General features: G+C 38.7%; 1 protein-coding gene across 4 annotated transcripts in view; it reads right to left on the minus strand.

The window, feature by feature from the left end:
* Positions 1-15590, minus strand: part of LOC107075928 (CD48 antigen-like) — a 28719-nt gene extending 13129 nt beyond the window's left edge. The window contains exons 1-9 of one of the 4 annotated variants that reach the window (XR_011189363.1): positions 15252-15590; positions 14100-14438; positions 9869-10135; positions 9128-9242; positions 4262-8458; positions 3211-3546; positions 2228-2494; positions 1600-1714; positions 60-964 (exon numbers count right to left, since the gene is read on the minus strand). Coding sequence is in view for 1 of the 4 variants with exons in the window: in XM_069188509.1 (XP_069044610.1) it covers positions 14100-14190; positions 15252-15416 (256 nt within the window). In the remaining 3 variants the exon portion in view is untranslated. Of the gene's footprint in view, positions 1-59; positions 965-1599; positions 1715-2227; positions 2495-3210; positions 3547-4261; positions 8459-9090; positions 9243-9868; positions 10136-14099; positions 14439-15251 lie in introns of those variants that run through there. The other 3 variants (XR_011189364.1, XR_011189365.1, XM_069188509.1) reach the window with 3 other exon arrangements.
* Positions 15591-15610: the final 20 nt, after the last annotated feature.

Below are 15610 nucleotides of genomic sequence, written 5' to 3' on the forward strand. Positions count from 1 at the left end.
CCGTATTCAGACATTCCCTGATGTCAATGACAGAGATCAAATGAGACAAGAGACAGATGAACTTTATTGAAATAAAAAATGTGTTTATTTTCAGGACTGTATACAATAAGGACATAGGTTCATTCTTCTTTTTTGAGGAGTAGTAATTGGTAACTAGTTTACAAATCAATATATCTTTTCTTTCATAGAAAAAATATATATGAAACATATGTATAATGTTTAGTGCAATAAAGATGTTTATACACCCAGTACTCTTGTACTTGGTGTTCTGTATTCAAACCACAACTTGCTTTAAACCACATCATCATGCATTCTGTCTTGAGAAGAGTCCTTACACAGCCTGGTCACAGGCTCCTGAGTTCTAGTGCAGGACCATTGTAACCTTCATACTTTCAGCCACCCTCCTCAGAGGACACAGCGGTCCACTGCTACAGTCATCTGAGCTCTCACTTCCCATCCCATCACACACAGTGCAGAAAGAGCACCAGTTGCTGACTCAGTACACAGCAAAGTAATTTGGATGGATCCTCTAATTAATGTATTAGGGTTTGAGAGAACGCCAGCCTGGCTGTAAGGATGAGGCACACTGAACCTCCCACACATTCATAAGGAATGAGCTGGGGAGCTGCTGCAAGGGTGAAGCTGGGGTGGTGGTAGAGGTGTGAGAGGAATGCCCAGAGGGAAGTACAAGATCCAAGATACAGTATTTACAAGTACAAGATATTTACAAGATAAATACAATGTATATTATATGTAGAAGAGTGAAAGCAGTTGACAGTAGGATCTAAAATTCGTCCCATAAATCTGTTATGAACACCAGTTACAAAACAACCTGAAACTCAAGAAGTCCTTGGTTAAGAGCACAGTGTCCAGGTTGTTTCAGCTTGAGTCTGGTGGTCAGAAAGAAGTTTCTGCCTTTCTGAGTTCTTGACCCCTCACTTCCTGTTTGTGGTCAGTTTTATGTCTGAAACACAAATATCCAGGAAGAAAATTATCATGACATACTCTGTTCTGTAAAAGATTACTCTGTACCTACTCTGTTTTTCTTCAGTTTTTGTTTATTATGCAGACTGTACTACACTTTCTGAACAGTCACAGCTCTTATGTTAACAGAAGATACTGTAAACTGATCACTCTATTCAACCCATTCATGTTCATGATGTCTTTATCAGCAGTTAACATCATGACTGCTGTCCCACAGAATAAGGGCTCCTGAGTTCTCTGGGCACATAAAGTGTTGGAAACTAGAAAGAACTCCTGCTCTGTGAGCACCTTAGATAGGTGAAGTACAGTATCTGGAGTCATATCTGTCATAGTACTATCTGTAGGTCTGATTAGGGTAGTGGAATCTTTGCTTTATAAACTCCAATCTAACAACTTTAATAACATACTGTACAGAAGGAACTCCACACTCGTTTTTCTGAGTTCAAAAACCAATACTTTTGCCATCTGAAAATATTTCTCATGTGCAGTATGAAAACAGTTTCCCAAGATGAAACAATGTCTTGCCTTTTATCCCAGTGTGTTGTATAATGTTATTAGAACATTAATACTAATGAGCTCCTTTTAGATCAGAACGTCAGACACAGTATCATTCACCTGTTGCTGAGGGTCTCCCTGATGTGGACACCAATGACAGCAGACACCATCATGACCAGACCCACAGAGAACAGGACTGTCTTCAACGCACACAGCGAAAACATTGGTCTGGAGTCTGAAATGGAGACCGAGAGGAACAAACACTTTAAATCACCTGGTGTCTCACAAGCCCTGTAGAGTATGTGTCTAAAATAAAGGTTTTAAATGGAGATTGATTATCTACATACAAAATAGATGACACACGATATGTTGCTTTTCTGTATGTATTGCATACAAATAAATATAATGGTCCAGATATATTAATCAGGAAAATAAATGTCTTGTGTATCAGTTTTGAAGTGTTCATGGAAATTTTATGTCTGTGTTGTTGTGATCAGTGAAATAAGAAAGGTTCTAACTGTAAGATGCCTTCCAACCCTTTGGAGAATTAAAGGAGATTTAGCACACTCCGAATATGAAACAAATCCCATCATTTCAATGTTACTTAAACAGTGTAACGGATTCAATTACATTTAAAACTCACATGCAGTATGAATACAGCAATAGCTCTTATTAACTACAATGTAATCTTAGATGAAACTTAGCTTGAATGGCCATCTGACTCCATATGAGAAGATGCTGAGCTCACCTTGTGAGTAACACTCTGCAAGTGCAGAAGCAGACTGACTGCTCACAGGATTGAAGGCTGTGCAGTTGTAGCTGAGAGCACCATCTGTAGGATGAGCTATCTGTTCTAGAACAGCACCACTGGGAGTCCCAGGAATGCCACGCCCACCTTTCAGCCAATGAAAAGAAACATAGCCGCCCCCTGTCACCTGACAGGTCAGAGTCAGAAGACATCTTCCATTATCCCTATAGACCACCTCTGTCTGAATCCTCACTGCTTGGATCAGCTCTAAATATGTGGACAATAAGAACAGAAGAGTGTTCCCATTACAAATTGCCCATGATAAAGTTTAGTTTCCAAAAAATTATTTTGCCAGATTTAAATGAAAGAACATTTAAGGTCTACTATATGGAGAAGCTGACCTTTTTCATAGCATGTAATAAATTAAGAGAAATTCAATGCATCAGATTTGCCACTGTACTTGGAAATAAAGACACATAATGGGAAATAAACACACGTATTTTATCAACACATGATTTGGGTAGCAGCTACACACACTGGTTACACATTTCTTAAACAGAGTATTGAAACAGAGTATTTTGCTGTGTTCCCCATCAGCAGCAGACTGTCACAAATATAAAGTAACAGAATGTACTGGAGTTAAATTAAAAATAATACAGTCCAAATTCACTACTAACAGTGCTCAAACACAGAGCAAAATGTTTGTGGCAAGAAGTGTTGACCTTAATTTACCAGCAGCAAAAGTAACAATAATTAACATAAACCACACAACCAAAAACTGAAATATACTAGTGTTGCTCTTCACAGACTTAGAATGTCATTGTTTTTTTAACATACTGTATGCTATAAACACTAAGTTCACTGTGTGTGAGCCCAAACCTTGATAAAATAAGTTATACCTGGTTGAAAATGAGGACTGAATCATTTTATATAAATATCTGAAATTCATACGAAATTAAAAGGAAAATAAAGTAACTTCTTACCGTACACCTGCAGGTTAATGATCTTTGTAGGGATCTGAGCTCCTGTTTTTCTGATCCCAGTGAACGTGTACATTCCAGAGTCATCCAGGCGTAACTGAGTCAGTGTTAAATCTCCACTCTGATCACTCATCTGTATCCTCCCCCTGAACTGAGGGGACAGATCTGGGTTTGTTTTCCCACCACTAAAATCTACAATAGCTTTCCCTTTGTATTTCCAATCCATTAAGACAATGTCTTGGACAGACACACTCTGCACACCAGAAGGCAGAGTGACTGATCCTCTCACAGCGCCTGTGACATTCTCCTCAGCAGACACTGACAGGGGCAGATTGACACCTGAAAGAACAAATAATGAAACAGGATACAATAAAATATTAGAAATAGTTTGTGCTAATTTAATTAAGTTATTTTTCACATATTTTATTTAAATTAATTTCAAAATGTAATTCATTTTTCAATTTTACTTGAACAAAATTCATTTTATTTACTACTTTCCCTTGCTCCCTCATGCTTGAAGAAGGCTCCACAGCCTAAACTTAGTGTTTTCGTTTCTTTATCCTTTGGAATGAACCTTTACTTGTTAGTTTTCACATATCTAGATAACCGCAAGAGAGGAGGCACACTGATGATTGTAATAGTTATCAGGGTACATTTAAACCACATTCTTCCTTGCATGAAATTGAACATTTTTTTTAAATAGATATGAAATATTTTGAATATGTGTGTACTATTAAAACCCACATTATTGAATAATAATTGCTTCTATGTATGTAGGCAGTGTCTTTCAAAATAAGGTTGATATAAAGGCAATTCTCAGTATAATTAAAATTTGAAAACTAAATGACAAGCCATACTAAAACACCTGTATTGTCTGCATGTAAGTGTTTATTAAACAGAGAATGTTAGTTAATGTTAGTTTTAGATTTACAGATTTTCTTACACTGTGCTTGATACATTAGGATTTTACAATATAACATGAGAAAAGTACACATCTCCATGTCCTTACTCGATAGAAAAGCTCTGTGCATTAAAAGTTCAGGTTGTCACTTACCCAGCAGAAGAAGACAGACTGACAGTGCACGTGTGAGATATGGGAATCCTCCAACTCCACTCATTTTGTACGAACAAACAGATCAAACAAAGCCTGACACACCTTCTTCCTCTTCAGCTCAATATTTACTTTGAAATGCAGAGGGTGCCTGGAAGGTTCCTCATTTAGTTCTGTTTTTTTTTAAGTGGAAATGACTTGAAGGCATATTTTATTTCCTGTAATTGCCATTAACCAAATTTCAAATCAGAGTTGAAGAATTAAAAGTTACCGTTCATGCTGAAGTGGATGTTGTAGGTGGCACATTGGAGAGAGCACTTGTCTCCAGCAAGGGGAGGAGGGGGACAGAAGAGGTACTGTGGGCTCTTGGCTTGTGTCTGACTTGCTCACTTCCTCTGACTCTGCTGTGGTTTGATTCTCTACAGCTATCAGAAAACTTCAGATTCTTACAGTTGATAAGAACAGTTTTTAAGTAGTTTCTGGCTTCCTATTGAATGGAGATACTATACAACTCCCTTTCTGGAAGACTGAGTCAATGGAACTGAGGTCCAACACTGAATTGAGACATTCCCTGATGCTGATGACAGAGATCAAACAAAACAAGAGACTGATGAACATTAATACAGCGAAAGAGATAGATTTATTAGAATTTTTATGTAAAATCAGGTGAGTCACAGGTTCATCTTACTGATTCATCTTTTCATAATAAATATGTACAAAATATATATGAAACGTTTTCCATCTGAGTGCAATAATATAGTTTATAGGTCCAATGCACTTGTACTCGGTGTCATTCTCTGCATTCATACCCACACCTAGTTTTACACCACATCACCGTGTCCTGAGAAGGGTTTACACAGGCTCCTGTGGTCTTGTACCAGTCTAGTACTTTCAGACACCCCCTCTGAGGACACAGAGCTCCATGGCTACAGTCAGCTGAGCACTCACTCTCCACCACATTACACACAATACAGAAACAGCACCGCCTACTGGACATCTGCACACACAGACACGTAATGTATCTCACATTATAAGCTACAACTGTAGAGCAGCAAAATTATTTTACAAGGAGGTTCAATTATATTTTCTGCCAAAGAGTGTGTAGAAATTAACTTTTCTCAGCACACAGAAAAACCTGTTCTATATATAATATAAGCTATATATAGCTTAATTTATATAACTATAAAGTTGATTAAGCTTAATTAATTAACTTAATTTAAATTAACTTAATTAACTTAAAGTTATATGAGCTTAATTTATATAACTATAAAGCCTATTCTCTACATAACTTTAAAGACAACACTAGAGGCATTTCCTCCACTGAGGCATCTCTACCAGCTGAGCTGAACACCTTTTACTTCCGTTTTGAGGCTCAGAACACCGAGCTGCTCTCAAGGCTCCCTGTGAACCAGTGGACTTTGTGTTTCAGCTCTGTAATCATGAAGTGCATGGAACCTTTAAGAGAGTGAAAACCTGTAAAGCAGCCAGCCCATATAATGTCTTCCTTCGTGTCCTTAAAACCTGTGCAGACCAGCTATCTCCTGTGTACACAGACATTTTTAACCTCTCTCTATCCCTGTCTGCTGTACCCAGAGTGCTTTAAGAAAACCACAATTGTGCCACTGCCCAAGAAGACCAAGGTAACTTGCTTTAACGATTACCGCCCAGTGGCACTAACTGCAGTGGTCATGAAGTACCTGGAAAGACTAGTATTGTCCTATATAAATTCCTCTATCCCAGACTCCCTTGACCCACTTCAGTTTGCTTACCGCATGAATAGGTCAGTTGATGATACCATTTCTCTAGCATTTCGTACTGCCCTAGAACATTTAGACGGATGGGGCACCTATGTTAGGATGATGTTTATTGATTACGGCTCGGCCTTTGACACAATTGTTTCTGCCAAGCTGGTCCCAAAACGCAGGAATCTGGGCTTCTGCAACTCTATCTACAGCTGGATACTGGATTTCCTGATGGACAGTCCTCAGGTGGTAGAAATTGGCAACAATATCTCCTCTAGAGCAATCCTACTGGAGGGCCACAAAGCTGCTCTCTCAGTCCTAGGCTATACTCCATGTTCACCTACGACTGTACAGCCACTTACAGCAGCAACCACATCATTGTTTACAGACGACACCACTATTATTGAACTGATCAACAACAACGATGAGTCCGCATACAGGAGTGAGGTGGAGCATCTTACAAGATGGTGCCTTGACAACAATCTGGCCCTGAATGGCAACAAGACAAAGGAGCTCATTGTGGACTTCAGGAGACCCAGAGGGAGTCACGCCCTAGTCAGCATCGATGGCACCGCAGTGGAAACTGTCAGCTGCTTTCGGTTCCTCTGCCTGCAGATCTCCACCGACCTGGCTTGGTCTCACAACACTGTAGCCAGTCCCAAAAAGGCACAACAGCACTTGCACTTTCTGCAGTGCTTAAATATATGTGGTATGGGGAAGCAGTTGCTCATGAACTTTTACTGCAGCACCATAGAAAGTGTCCTCACTAGTGGCATCACTGTGTGGTACCGCAGTACTACCATGCATGACAAAGACACACTTCAAAGGGTTGTGTCATTGGCTTAGATATTCAAGTATTCATGTAACAGAAGAACAGAACCAAATCAATAAATTGAATTAAGAATATTACATTTAATTTAGAGACATGGGCTCATCTACTATTATATGCCACTACTATAAATGATGGCAATAACACGATACATTTTTGGAAAAAGGTCAAACTTTGACTACATTTCCTGCTTTATGGGATAACTTGTTTCTTCCACCACTTGTTTCAGATGGCATCACACTTAAATGGCAGGAGAAGTGTATTATTGAATTATGTGATTTATGTCATGATGATCCTTTTTTACACTTTGAATCAGTCAAAAGGAAATGCACAATATACCTGATGAGCATTTTTTAAATGTTTGGAGATACACAACTTGGTTACAATAACATTAAAAAAGAATTCTCAATTCCTACTCACACACCAATAGAGAAAGCCATTCCCTTAAGAGAGAAAGGCATTTATTCCCTTAATGGTTTTATCTTTAAACTACATGATGTGCTGAATACAGAATTGAAGTGTAGTTTTATACAAAAAAGGAAAAATGTGAAAATGATTTTCAATCTGAGTAGTTAGTAGAAGAGCGGCAGACGTTCTTAGAGAATTGAACACAACATTTTCACTAGAATTACACATAGATCGTTGCTAATGTTTAATTAATATATACAGTATTAATATACTCCATCATATATATTATATGCCATTGAGAATGAAGCAATTTAAAGCTACTTTATCATCTGAGTGCCCATTGCAAAATCAGAAAAGGTTGATGTTATGCATATGTTTTGAAATTATATTAAAAAAAAATTGAGATGTACATTTGAATTATTATCAATAACAGAAAAATAAAATACAATTTGACACACATTTAACCATTTTGGGTTATATAAATATATTTTTTTAAACATATCAAATTTTGAAAATAAAGGTAAACATATTATACTTTTGGCAATGACTGCAGTTAAAATACTGTATATTGAGAGACTGGAAAACACATTTTTTGCCTTCTTTAAGTAAATGGCGGAATGAGCTTTTGTCATATTGTACACCGGAAAAAAACTACAGTATGTGCAATGTAAGGAGACAACCTATCAAATTTGTAGATTCATGTTAAAATTTAATACGTATGAACTTTGTACCAAGTGAAGATCTTGTAGCCTGCTCTATTTTATTTATATACTGTAGCTTGACCAACTAACTGAAATATGATTTCACTTATTTGTCTTTACCAACAATGGTGTGGGGGATAAGAGATGATATTTCAGCAAAAATGGTTGTTTGGAGAGACTCCCCTAGCTAAGAGAAGCAGCCTGCCTGTAAGGATGAGGCTTACTGAACCCCCTCCACTCACTTTCACAAGGAATGAGCTGCGGAGCTGCTACAAGGGTGAAGATGGGGAGGTGGGAGAGGTGTGAGAGTAGGAGAGTGGAAGAAGGCAACATTAGGACCTAATCTTCCTCCAACACTTCTCTTATAAAACTCAATTTACTAAACATCCCAAAACTCCCTAAGTCCTTGGTTAGGAGTACGGTGTTGAGGTTGTTTTGGCTCGACTCTGATGGTTAGAAAGAGGTTTCTGCCTTTCTAAGATGTTGATCCTCCACACCCTCTGGGTGCTCAGTTTTATGTCTGAAACAAAAAAAATCCAGGAACAAAATTAACATGATTGATTCTGTACAACAAAGTTTATTCTATTTCTACTCTGTATTTCTTCAGTTATTGTACATCATGCCGATTTTCTTACACATTTTGAACACACTGGTCATATATTATCACAAGGTACAGTACTCTGAGCACTCTCTTCAACTCAGCCTTGAAAATAATGGGATTTAACATTATAACTTGTATCCCATGAAGGGATATCCTGAGTTCCCTGTGCACATATCATTTGAAACTAGAAAAATCAACTAGTCTGTATGAGCAATTGACATGGTGTGGGGGATAAAGCTCAGGCTTGAACTACTCAGGCTGCTGAAAGAATGTAACAGGAGAGACACCTGTCACTGAACTGTCTGTAGGTCTGAGCAGATTAATGGAAATGGTCTTGCAGGAACCTTGACTAGCACCTTTAATAAACCACAGAATAAAATCCACTTTAATTTTTTGTGAGATTGAAAAAGCAGTAATTTTAGAATTTGAAAATAGTTCTCTCCCTTGTATCAGTTTCCTAAGAAGAAACAATGTCTCGTCTTTCATCTCAGTGTGCTGTATAAGGTTATTAGAAGACTTTAGAATACAAATGATCTCCTTTTAGCTCAGACCTTCTCTGCTTTCGGAGTCTGGCAGAGCTTCATTCACCTGTTCCTGAGGGTCTCCCTGATGTGGACACCAATGACAGCAGACACCATGATGACCAGACCCACAGAGAACAGGACTGTCTTCAACGCACACAGCGAAAACATGGGTCTGGAGTCTGAAATCGAGACCGAGAGGAACAAACACTTTAAAGTCACCTGGTGTCTCACAAGCCCTGTAGAGTATATGTCTAAAATAAAGGTTTGAAATGGAAATTGGTTATCTACATTAACTAAATAGATTACACACAATATGTTGCTTTTCTGTATGTATTGCATACAAATAAATACAATGGTCGAGATACCTTAATCAGGGAGGCAGAACCGCCTTGTATACCAGTTTTGAAGCGTTCTGGCAACAGATATCTGTGTCTTGTCATAATCAATTAAATTAAAAGAGTTCTAACTTTAAGATGCCTTCCAACCGTTTGGAGAATTAAAGGAGAATTAGCACACTCTGAATATGAAACAAATCCCATCATTTCAATTTAACTTAAACGGTGTAAGGGATTCAAATTACAGTTAAAACTTACATGCAGTATGAATATAGCAATAGCTCTTATTAACTACAATGATGAAACCTAGCTTGAATGGCCATCTGTCTCCATATGCTATGATGCTGAGCTCACCTTGTGTGTTCAGATTTAATTTAAAACTCTCAAACAGTACTATCCACTCATAACAGCTCTTATAAACATTAGCATGAATGCCCATCAGTCTCCATATGAGAAGATGCTGAGCTCACCTTGTGAGTAACACTCTGCAAGTGCAGAAGCAGACTGACTGCTCACAGGATTGAAGGCTGCGCAGTTGAAGCTGAAAGCACCATCTGTAGGATGAGCTATCTGCTCTAGAACAGCACCACTGGGAGTCCCAGGAATGTCATGCCCATTCTTCAGCCAATGAAAAGAAACATGGCCACCCCCTGTCACCTGACAGGTCAGAGTCAGAACACAGCTTCCATTATCCTTATAGACCACCTCTGTCTGAATCCTCACTGCTTGGATCTTCTCTAAATATGTGGACAATAAAAACAGAAGAGCGTTATCATTACAAATTGGCCATGGTAATGTTTAGTTTTCTAATGTGTCTTTTTTTCTCTTAGAATAAAATGAAAATTAGATTCTCCTGGCTGCAGGTACGGACTTATCAAATCTCAAATAAAATTAAGATAAATTTAAAAAAAATCCCAGGTTTTTTCATTTAAAGGGGAACCGCAGTCCAATTTTCTCAGGCTCGTTATTAAATCTCGGTAACAAAATAAATTCAGTGACATTATAGAAAAAAATATATTTCAAATTAAACACAAAATCGTGAACTTTGTGAAAGTACTGTAAGTCACCATGTTGAACTTGCATTCGAGTCCCCATGAATTGCAATGAGATGCAGCCCTTCCTGCTCACTAGTCTCTGTAATGACTAATGTAATTTGATAGAATAAGATGGAATAAGTACAGGTTGTTCAGCAGACATTTCACCACAGAAATGTTCTAACATGATCTGCATGCGGAGTTAACAACTAAGTAGTATTTGTTGGCAAAACCGTCTCGAAATCGAAAGCAATATTTCTATTGGATTAAAAGAGATGTATTCACAAGACTGCTTGTTTACAATGCCATAGGGCCGCACACGCAACCAGAAGTTTGGTTGGCTCATTCTGAATCTCAGAACATGACAATGTGCATACCCTGAAATTTAATCTATTTTGTGATGTCAATCGGTTTTATAGTTACTGTGTACATTTGACTGTCATTGAGGTTTGAAATGCATTCATCAATGCTGATTCTTTCTAAGCCTGAAACGCGAAATATATCGCTGGAATTACACTTTAAATGGATCGCAGTCGTCACTGAACATGGAAATGTAATGTATATACAGTATGATGGATATAATGTATATGATCAAAAGCATGACTTGGGAAGGAGCTAGTCAAACTAGATAGATACTTTATTAATCCTCTGAGGGAAAATGCAGGGCAACAGCAGCCAGGCACTGTCAACACAGTACAGTGTAATGTACTAATACAGTGGTTCTCAAACTGTGGTACGCGTACCGGCAGTGGTACGTGGCCTGCCGCCAGGTGGTACGCCAAATGACCCTGGAATTGTGTTGTGTGCGCTGAAAAAATCGGGACAGGTTTTCATATTGTAGCGTTTGCAGGTTCTTTTCAGAACGAAGGACGAGTGGGGACGCGATTAACAAACAAGCATTAGCTTTATTCGTTAACAACCACACAAAACCGAACACAAGATATACACGCACATGAGGAGACTGATGGAACACGTACACATCGTTAGGGTGGTAATTAACTAACAACACACTATACTTTTACGAGACTACATAGGGCACTCGAACTACTAGGACATTATTTACACAGGTAGGGTCAGCCGCTGGTCATCGTGCTGACCCTCAGACTCTCCCTGGCTACCACTCCCAGCATGCCCAGCGGTACTACGAACGCCTAGGGGCGCTTCCTCCTCACCACCAGGCGAGGGCGTTACACTATTTTGTATTTTTATACGTGTCGAATACGCAGCCTACGTACTACGATACAGTGCGCGCTAATACTTCAGTGGACACAAGAGATACTCTGTAATTCTATACCACTCTATAGGAATGCGTGCTACGGACGCAAGTGACCAATTGTATTTAAAAAAAGCTACTGTATCTCCAGCAAATAGGGAGAAAGGAGAATGTGCGTGATTTTGGAACAATGCCAACGTTGTAAACACAGGAATGCATAGAAATGCGTGCTACGAACGCTGGTACAGTAATCTTGTGAGCACAGGAAAGTGTGAAAAATAACAGAAAATATTTAAGAACTGTTCTAAGTTAATTTGAGAAAAATACACCGAGCGTCTCTGTGTTTCTCTCCCATGGGCATGAAATAAATACTTAAAATAAACACTGAAATAAAAACGGAAACGTGGAAAAATGCAAGTTTGCGGATTGCTAAAGCAGGTATGCCCCTTTTTCTCCACATTATGTGTGGAGAAAAAGCTGCTGAACAGCTCGACCTGCTGCCCCCCCCCGAAAGACACAGTCATTCATAGAATTATTGAAATTAAGGATTATATCAAAAGTACGCTGACAGAGCGCGTTAAGATGAGCAGATGTTTTTCACTGCAATTAGATGAGTCTGTAGTCGATTTGGCCAATTTGCTCGTTTACGTTAGAAGTGAGTTTGAGGGCATGTCCCATGAAGACTTTCTGTTCTGTAAGCCGCTACCAACAGGAACTACAGGAGAGCACATATTTCAGCTTCTGAATGAATTTATCGAAGAGAATGGCCTCGACTGGATAAAATGTGTCTGAGTTTGTATAGACAGTGCTAAAGCAATGACAAGCCGACACAGCGGTGTAGTTGCATGAATTAGAGAGGTTGCTCCAGAAATTAATGGTTTCATTGCAACATCCACCGCGAGACCTTTGCCGTCAAGAAAATGCCTGACGATTTAAAATCTGTTAAGACTGTTGTGAATTGTATCAAGGATCGAAAAATTAATTCACATCTGCTTTGCTTGACTAAACAGGCTCACCCCTCTCACTGAAATGGTGCTTTTTTATTTTTATTTGTTGTTGTTTATTTTTCTGTAAAACACTTTGAGAAGCCACATTTTAATATATCAAACAAAGTTTATTATTATAATATTTATTGTATGTATGTGTGAGTGTGTGTGCACATGCGCTCATGTTGGTCATTGAGAATTGCTGGGGTTCCTATGAGGTGATGACCTGTAGGTGGTACTTGGATGCTTTGGTTGGATTAGGGGTGGTACTTGGACCAAAAAGTTTGAGAACCACTGTACTAATACAATAATACATCAGTACGCTACAGTAAGCACAGTCAGTGAGAAATGCAATAAAAATGGATTATAGAGAATTGCTCACAGGACAGAATATACAAAAACAAACCAGAATGTACAGTACACAAGAAAATGTATAGCACATTATAAATATATTGCACAAATCCTCAGCATATATTACACACCAGTTGTGAACAGAAAACCAGTTGTAAACAGAATTCATATTTAGTCCCAAAACAGCTCAATGTTGTCCCTGCAACACAGTGGATTGAGTTTTAAAGTGTTATGGCAGAAGGCAAGAATTACCTCCTGTAGCGCTCCCAGTCGCACCGTGGTTGGATCAGTCTATTGCTGAACGTGCTCTTCATTCTCACAAGCATGTCATAGAAGGGATGGGAGACGTTGTCCATGATGGGCATTAATTTGGACACCATTCTCCTCTCAGCCACTACCTCCAAAGGGTCCAGATCAGACCCAAAGACAGAACTGGCTCTTTTGATGAGCTTGTTCAACCTGTTGGCATCCCCTGCTCTAATCCCGGAGCCCCCCAGCACACCACCACGTAGAACATGGCACTCGCTATAGCAGACTGATAGAACGTATGAAGCATCTTTCTACACATGTTGAAAGACCTGAGCCTCCTCAAGACATAAAGTTGGCCTTGGCCTTCATGTAGATGGCCTCAGTGTTCTTACTCCATTCCAGTCTATCGTCAATGTGAACACCCAGGTACTTGTATGAATCAACTACTGTATCTCCACGCCACTCCCATGGATACAGACAGGAAAAACTAGTTACATTTCTTACATGTATCTTGGTAATTTGTCTTGTTAACCCTCACCAGGTGGCCTATTTTTTGCCACTAAAATGTTGAAGAACAGCTCACACAGTAGGGAAAACCTTCAGAATGAATTTAATCTTAAATACAAAGCATGAGCAGGCTTGCTAAGCTACAGTATGTAAAAGGATAAGTAAACACTATGCAGAGTTTTCCACTAAGGACTAAAGCCTGACTTCCTTAAATCCTCAAGTACAATTGAAATCTTTCTTCTCTGTTTTATTTTGGAATGAGGAACCTTTAACAAGTACAGTATTTACAAATACTCTTTTTCAATTAAATAAAAAACAATGTTTAAAATCCAATGAAATCTCTGAGGAACAAGCTGCTTACCAAAAACATGAAGGGTTATCCTTTGTTGAGGCAGGTTCCCTGCAGATCCGAAGCCACTGAGTACATACTCTCCCTCGTCTCCTCCTTTTAGCTGAGAGATCATTAAAGAGCCATCCCTTGTGTTTACAGTGAGTCTGTCTTTGAAGTGATCATTCTTAAGAGCAGACCAGTTTTTATTTAGGAACTGCATGATAACAGTTCTGTTCATTTCCCATTCCAGTAGTGTTATATTACTGCTGCTGTAGGTTTTCTCATCAAACCCCGAGGGCAGAGTAACTGACTGTCCCAGAGTGCCATTCAGGACCAATGGAGAGACGCCACTGATAGACACCTGACACACTGGAGGGGCAAGAAGTAAGCTTTTTACCATGATAAACATGCAGGTCAAAGAAGATGTTACAATTGTAGTATTAGGACATTCCTTTCAAGTACTTAACAAGTAGTTCAATGTCTCTCATCAAAAAAAAAAATCTTCTTTCAAACAGTTTTGATAAAAATAGTCATAAAATGTTTGTGATTATGGCAGGATTATTTTTTATCTCTACGCTCATGGCCCATGTCAAATGAATGTACTTTCTCAAACAATTAAGGAAAATAACACACAGCAAAATGGTTTGTCAAGCTTGAATATGACATGCCACTCTTTTCACACTCGGCTTATCATAATTCATAAAATACATGAGAAATGCAAAGGATTCTCTGTGTGTGTACTTAAATGTTGAGGTAGTCAATTACAATTGATTTACAAATATGCATTTTAGTTTTATGTTCTAAAAAATGAAAAATCATTTCTTACATTTCACCTGAAAGTTAGAGACATTCCAGGGATTTGGCCTCCTTATTTCTATTTTCATACCTATGCAATAATGACTCCTTATTAACTCTTTATTCACCTTTGAGAGCCTTAATGAATTGAGTGGAAAGGCTAAGACAGAATCTGAATATTGCATGACATACAGTATGAGCCAGTTGATCGCAACTGTAAGAGTTTTGGAAAAGTAATTCTGATACTAAAATGCCTTTGTGAAAGTGCTTAGAAATCGGCTGGAGCTGAAACAATTTTGCAGTATGACAGGTTCAAAGCACACATCTCCACTTCACTCACCCATAGCTGAAACTATAAGTGCATTAAGAGTACTGGTTGTCACTCACCCAGTAGAAGAAGACTGACTGACAGTGCATGTCTGAGAAATGGGAATCCTCCACCTCTACACATTCTGTGCAAACAAACAGATCAAACAACACTTGGCAGTTGTTCTTCCTCTTCAGCTGAATATTCACATTTGAAATGCAGAAGGAGACTGAAAGGTTCCTCATTCAATTCTGCTTTACTTTAATACGAAATAATTCAAAAGTGGCAAGTGGCAATGACTTGCAAGCTTATTCCATTTCCTGCAATTGTCCTAAACCTGATTTCAAATTACATTTAGCTTAGATAGAGATTGCTCATGCTGCATATGTTCTCCACCAAGGGAGCGGGGGGAGGAGTATATTGAGCAGGGCGCTTGTGT

This window comes from Lepisosteus oculatus, chromosome 4 (assembly GCF_040954835.1).
Source record: "Lepisosteus oculatus isolate fLepOcu1 chromosome 4, fLepOcu1.hap2, whole genome shotgun sequence".
NCBI classification, from domain to species: domain Eukaryota; kingdom Metazoa; phylum Chordata; class Actinopteri; order Semionotiformes; family Lepisosteidae; genus Lepisosteus; species Lepisosteus oculatus.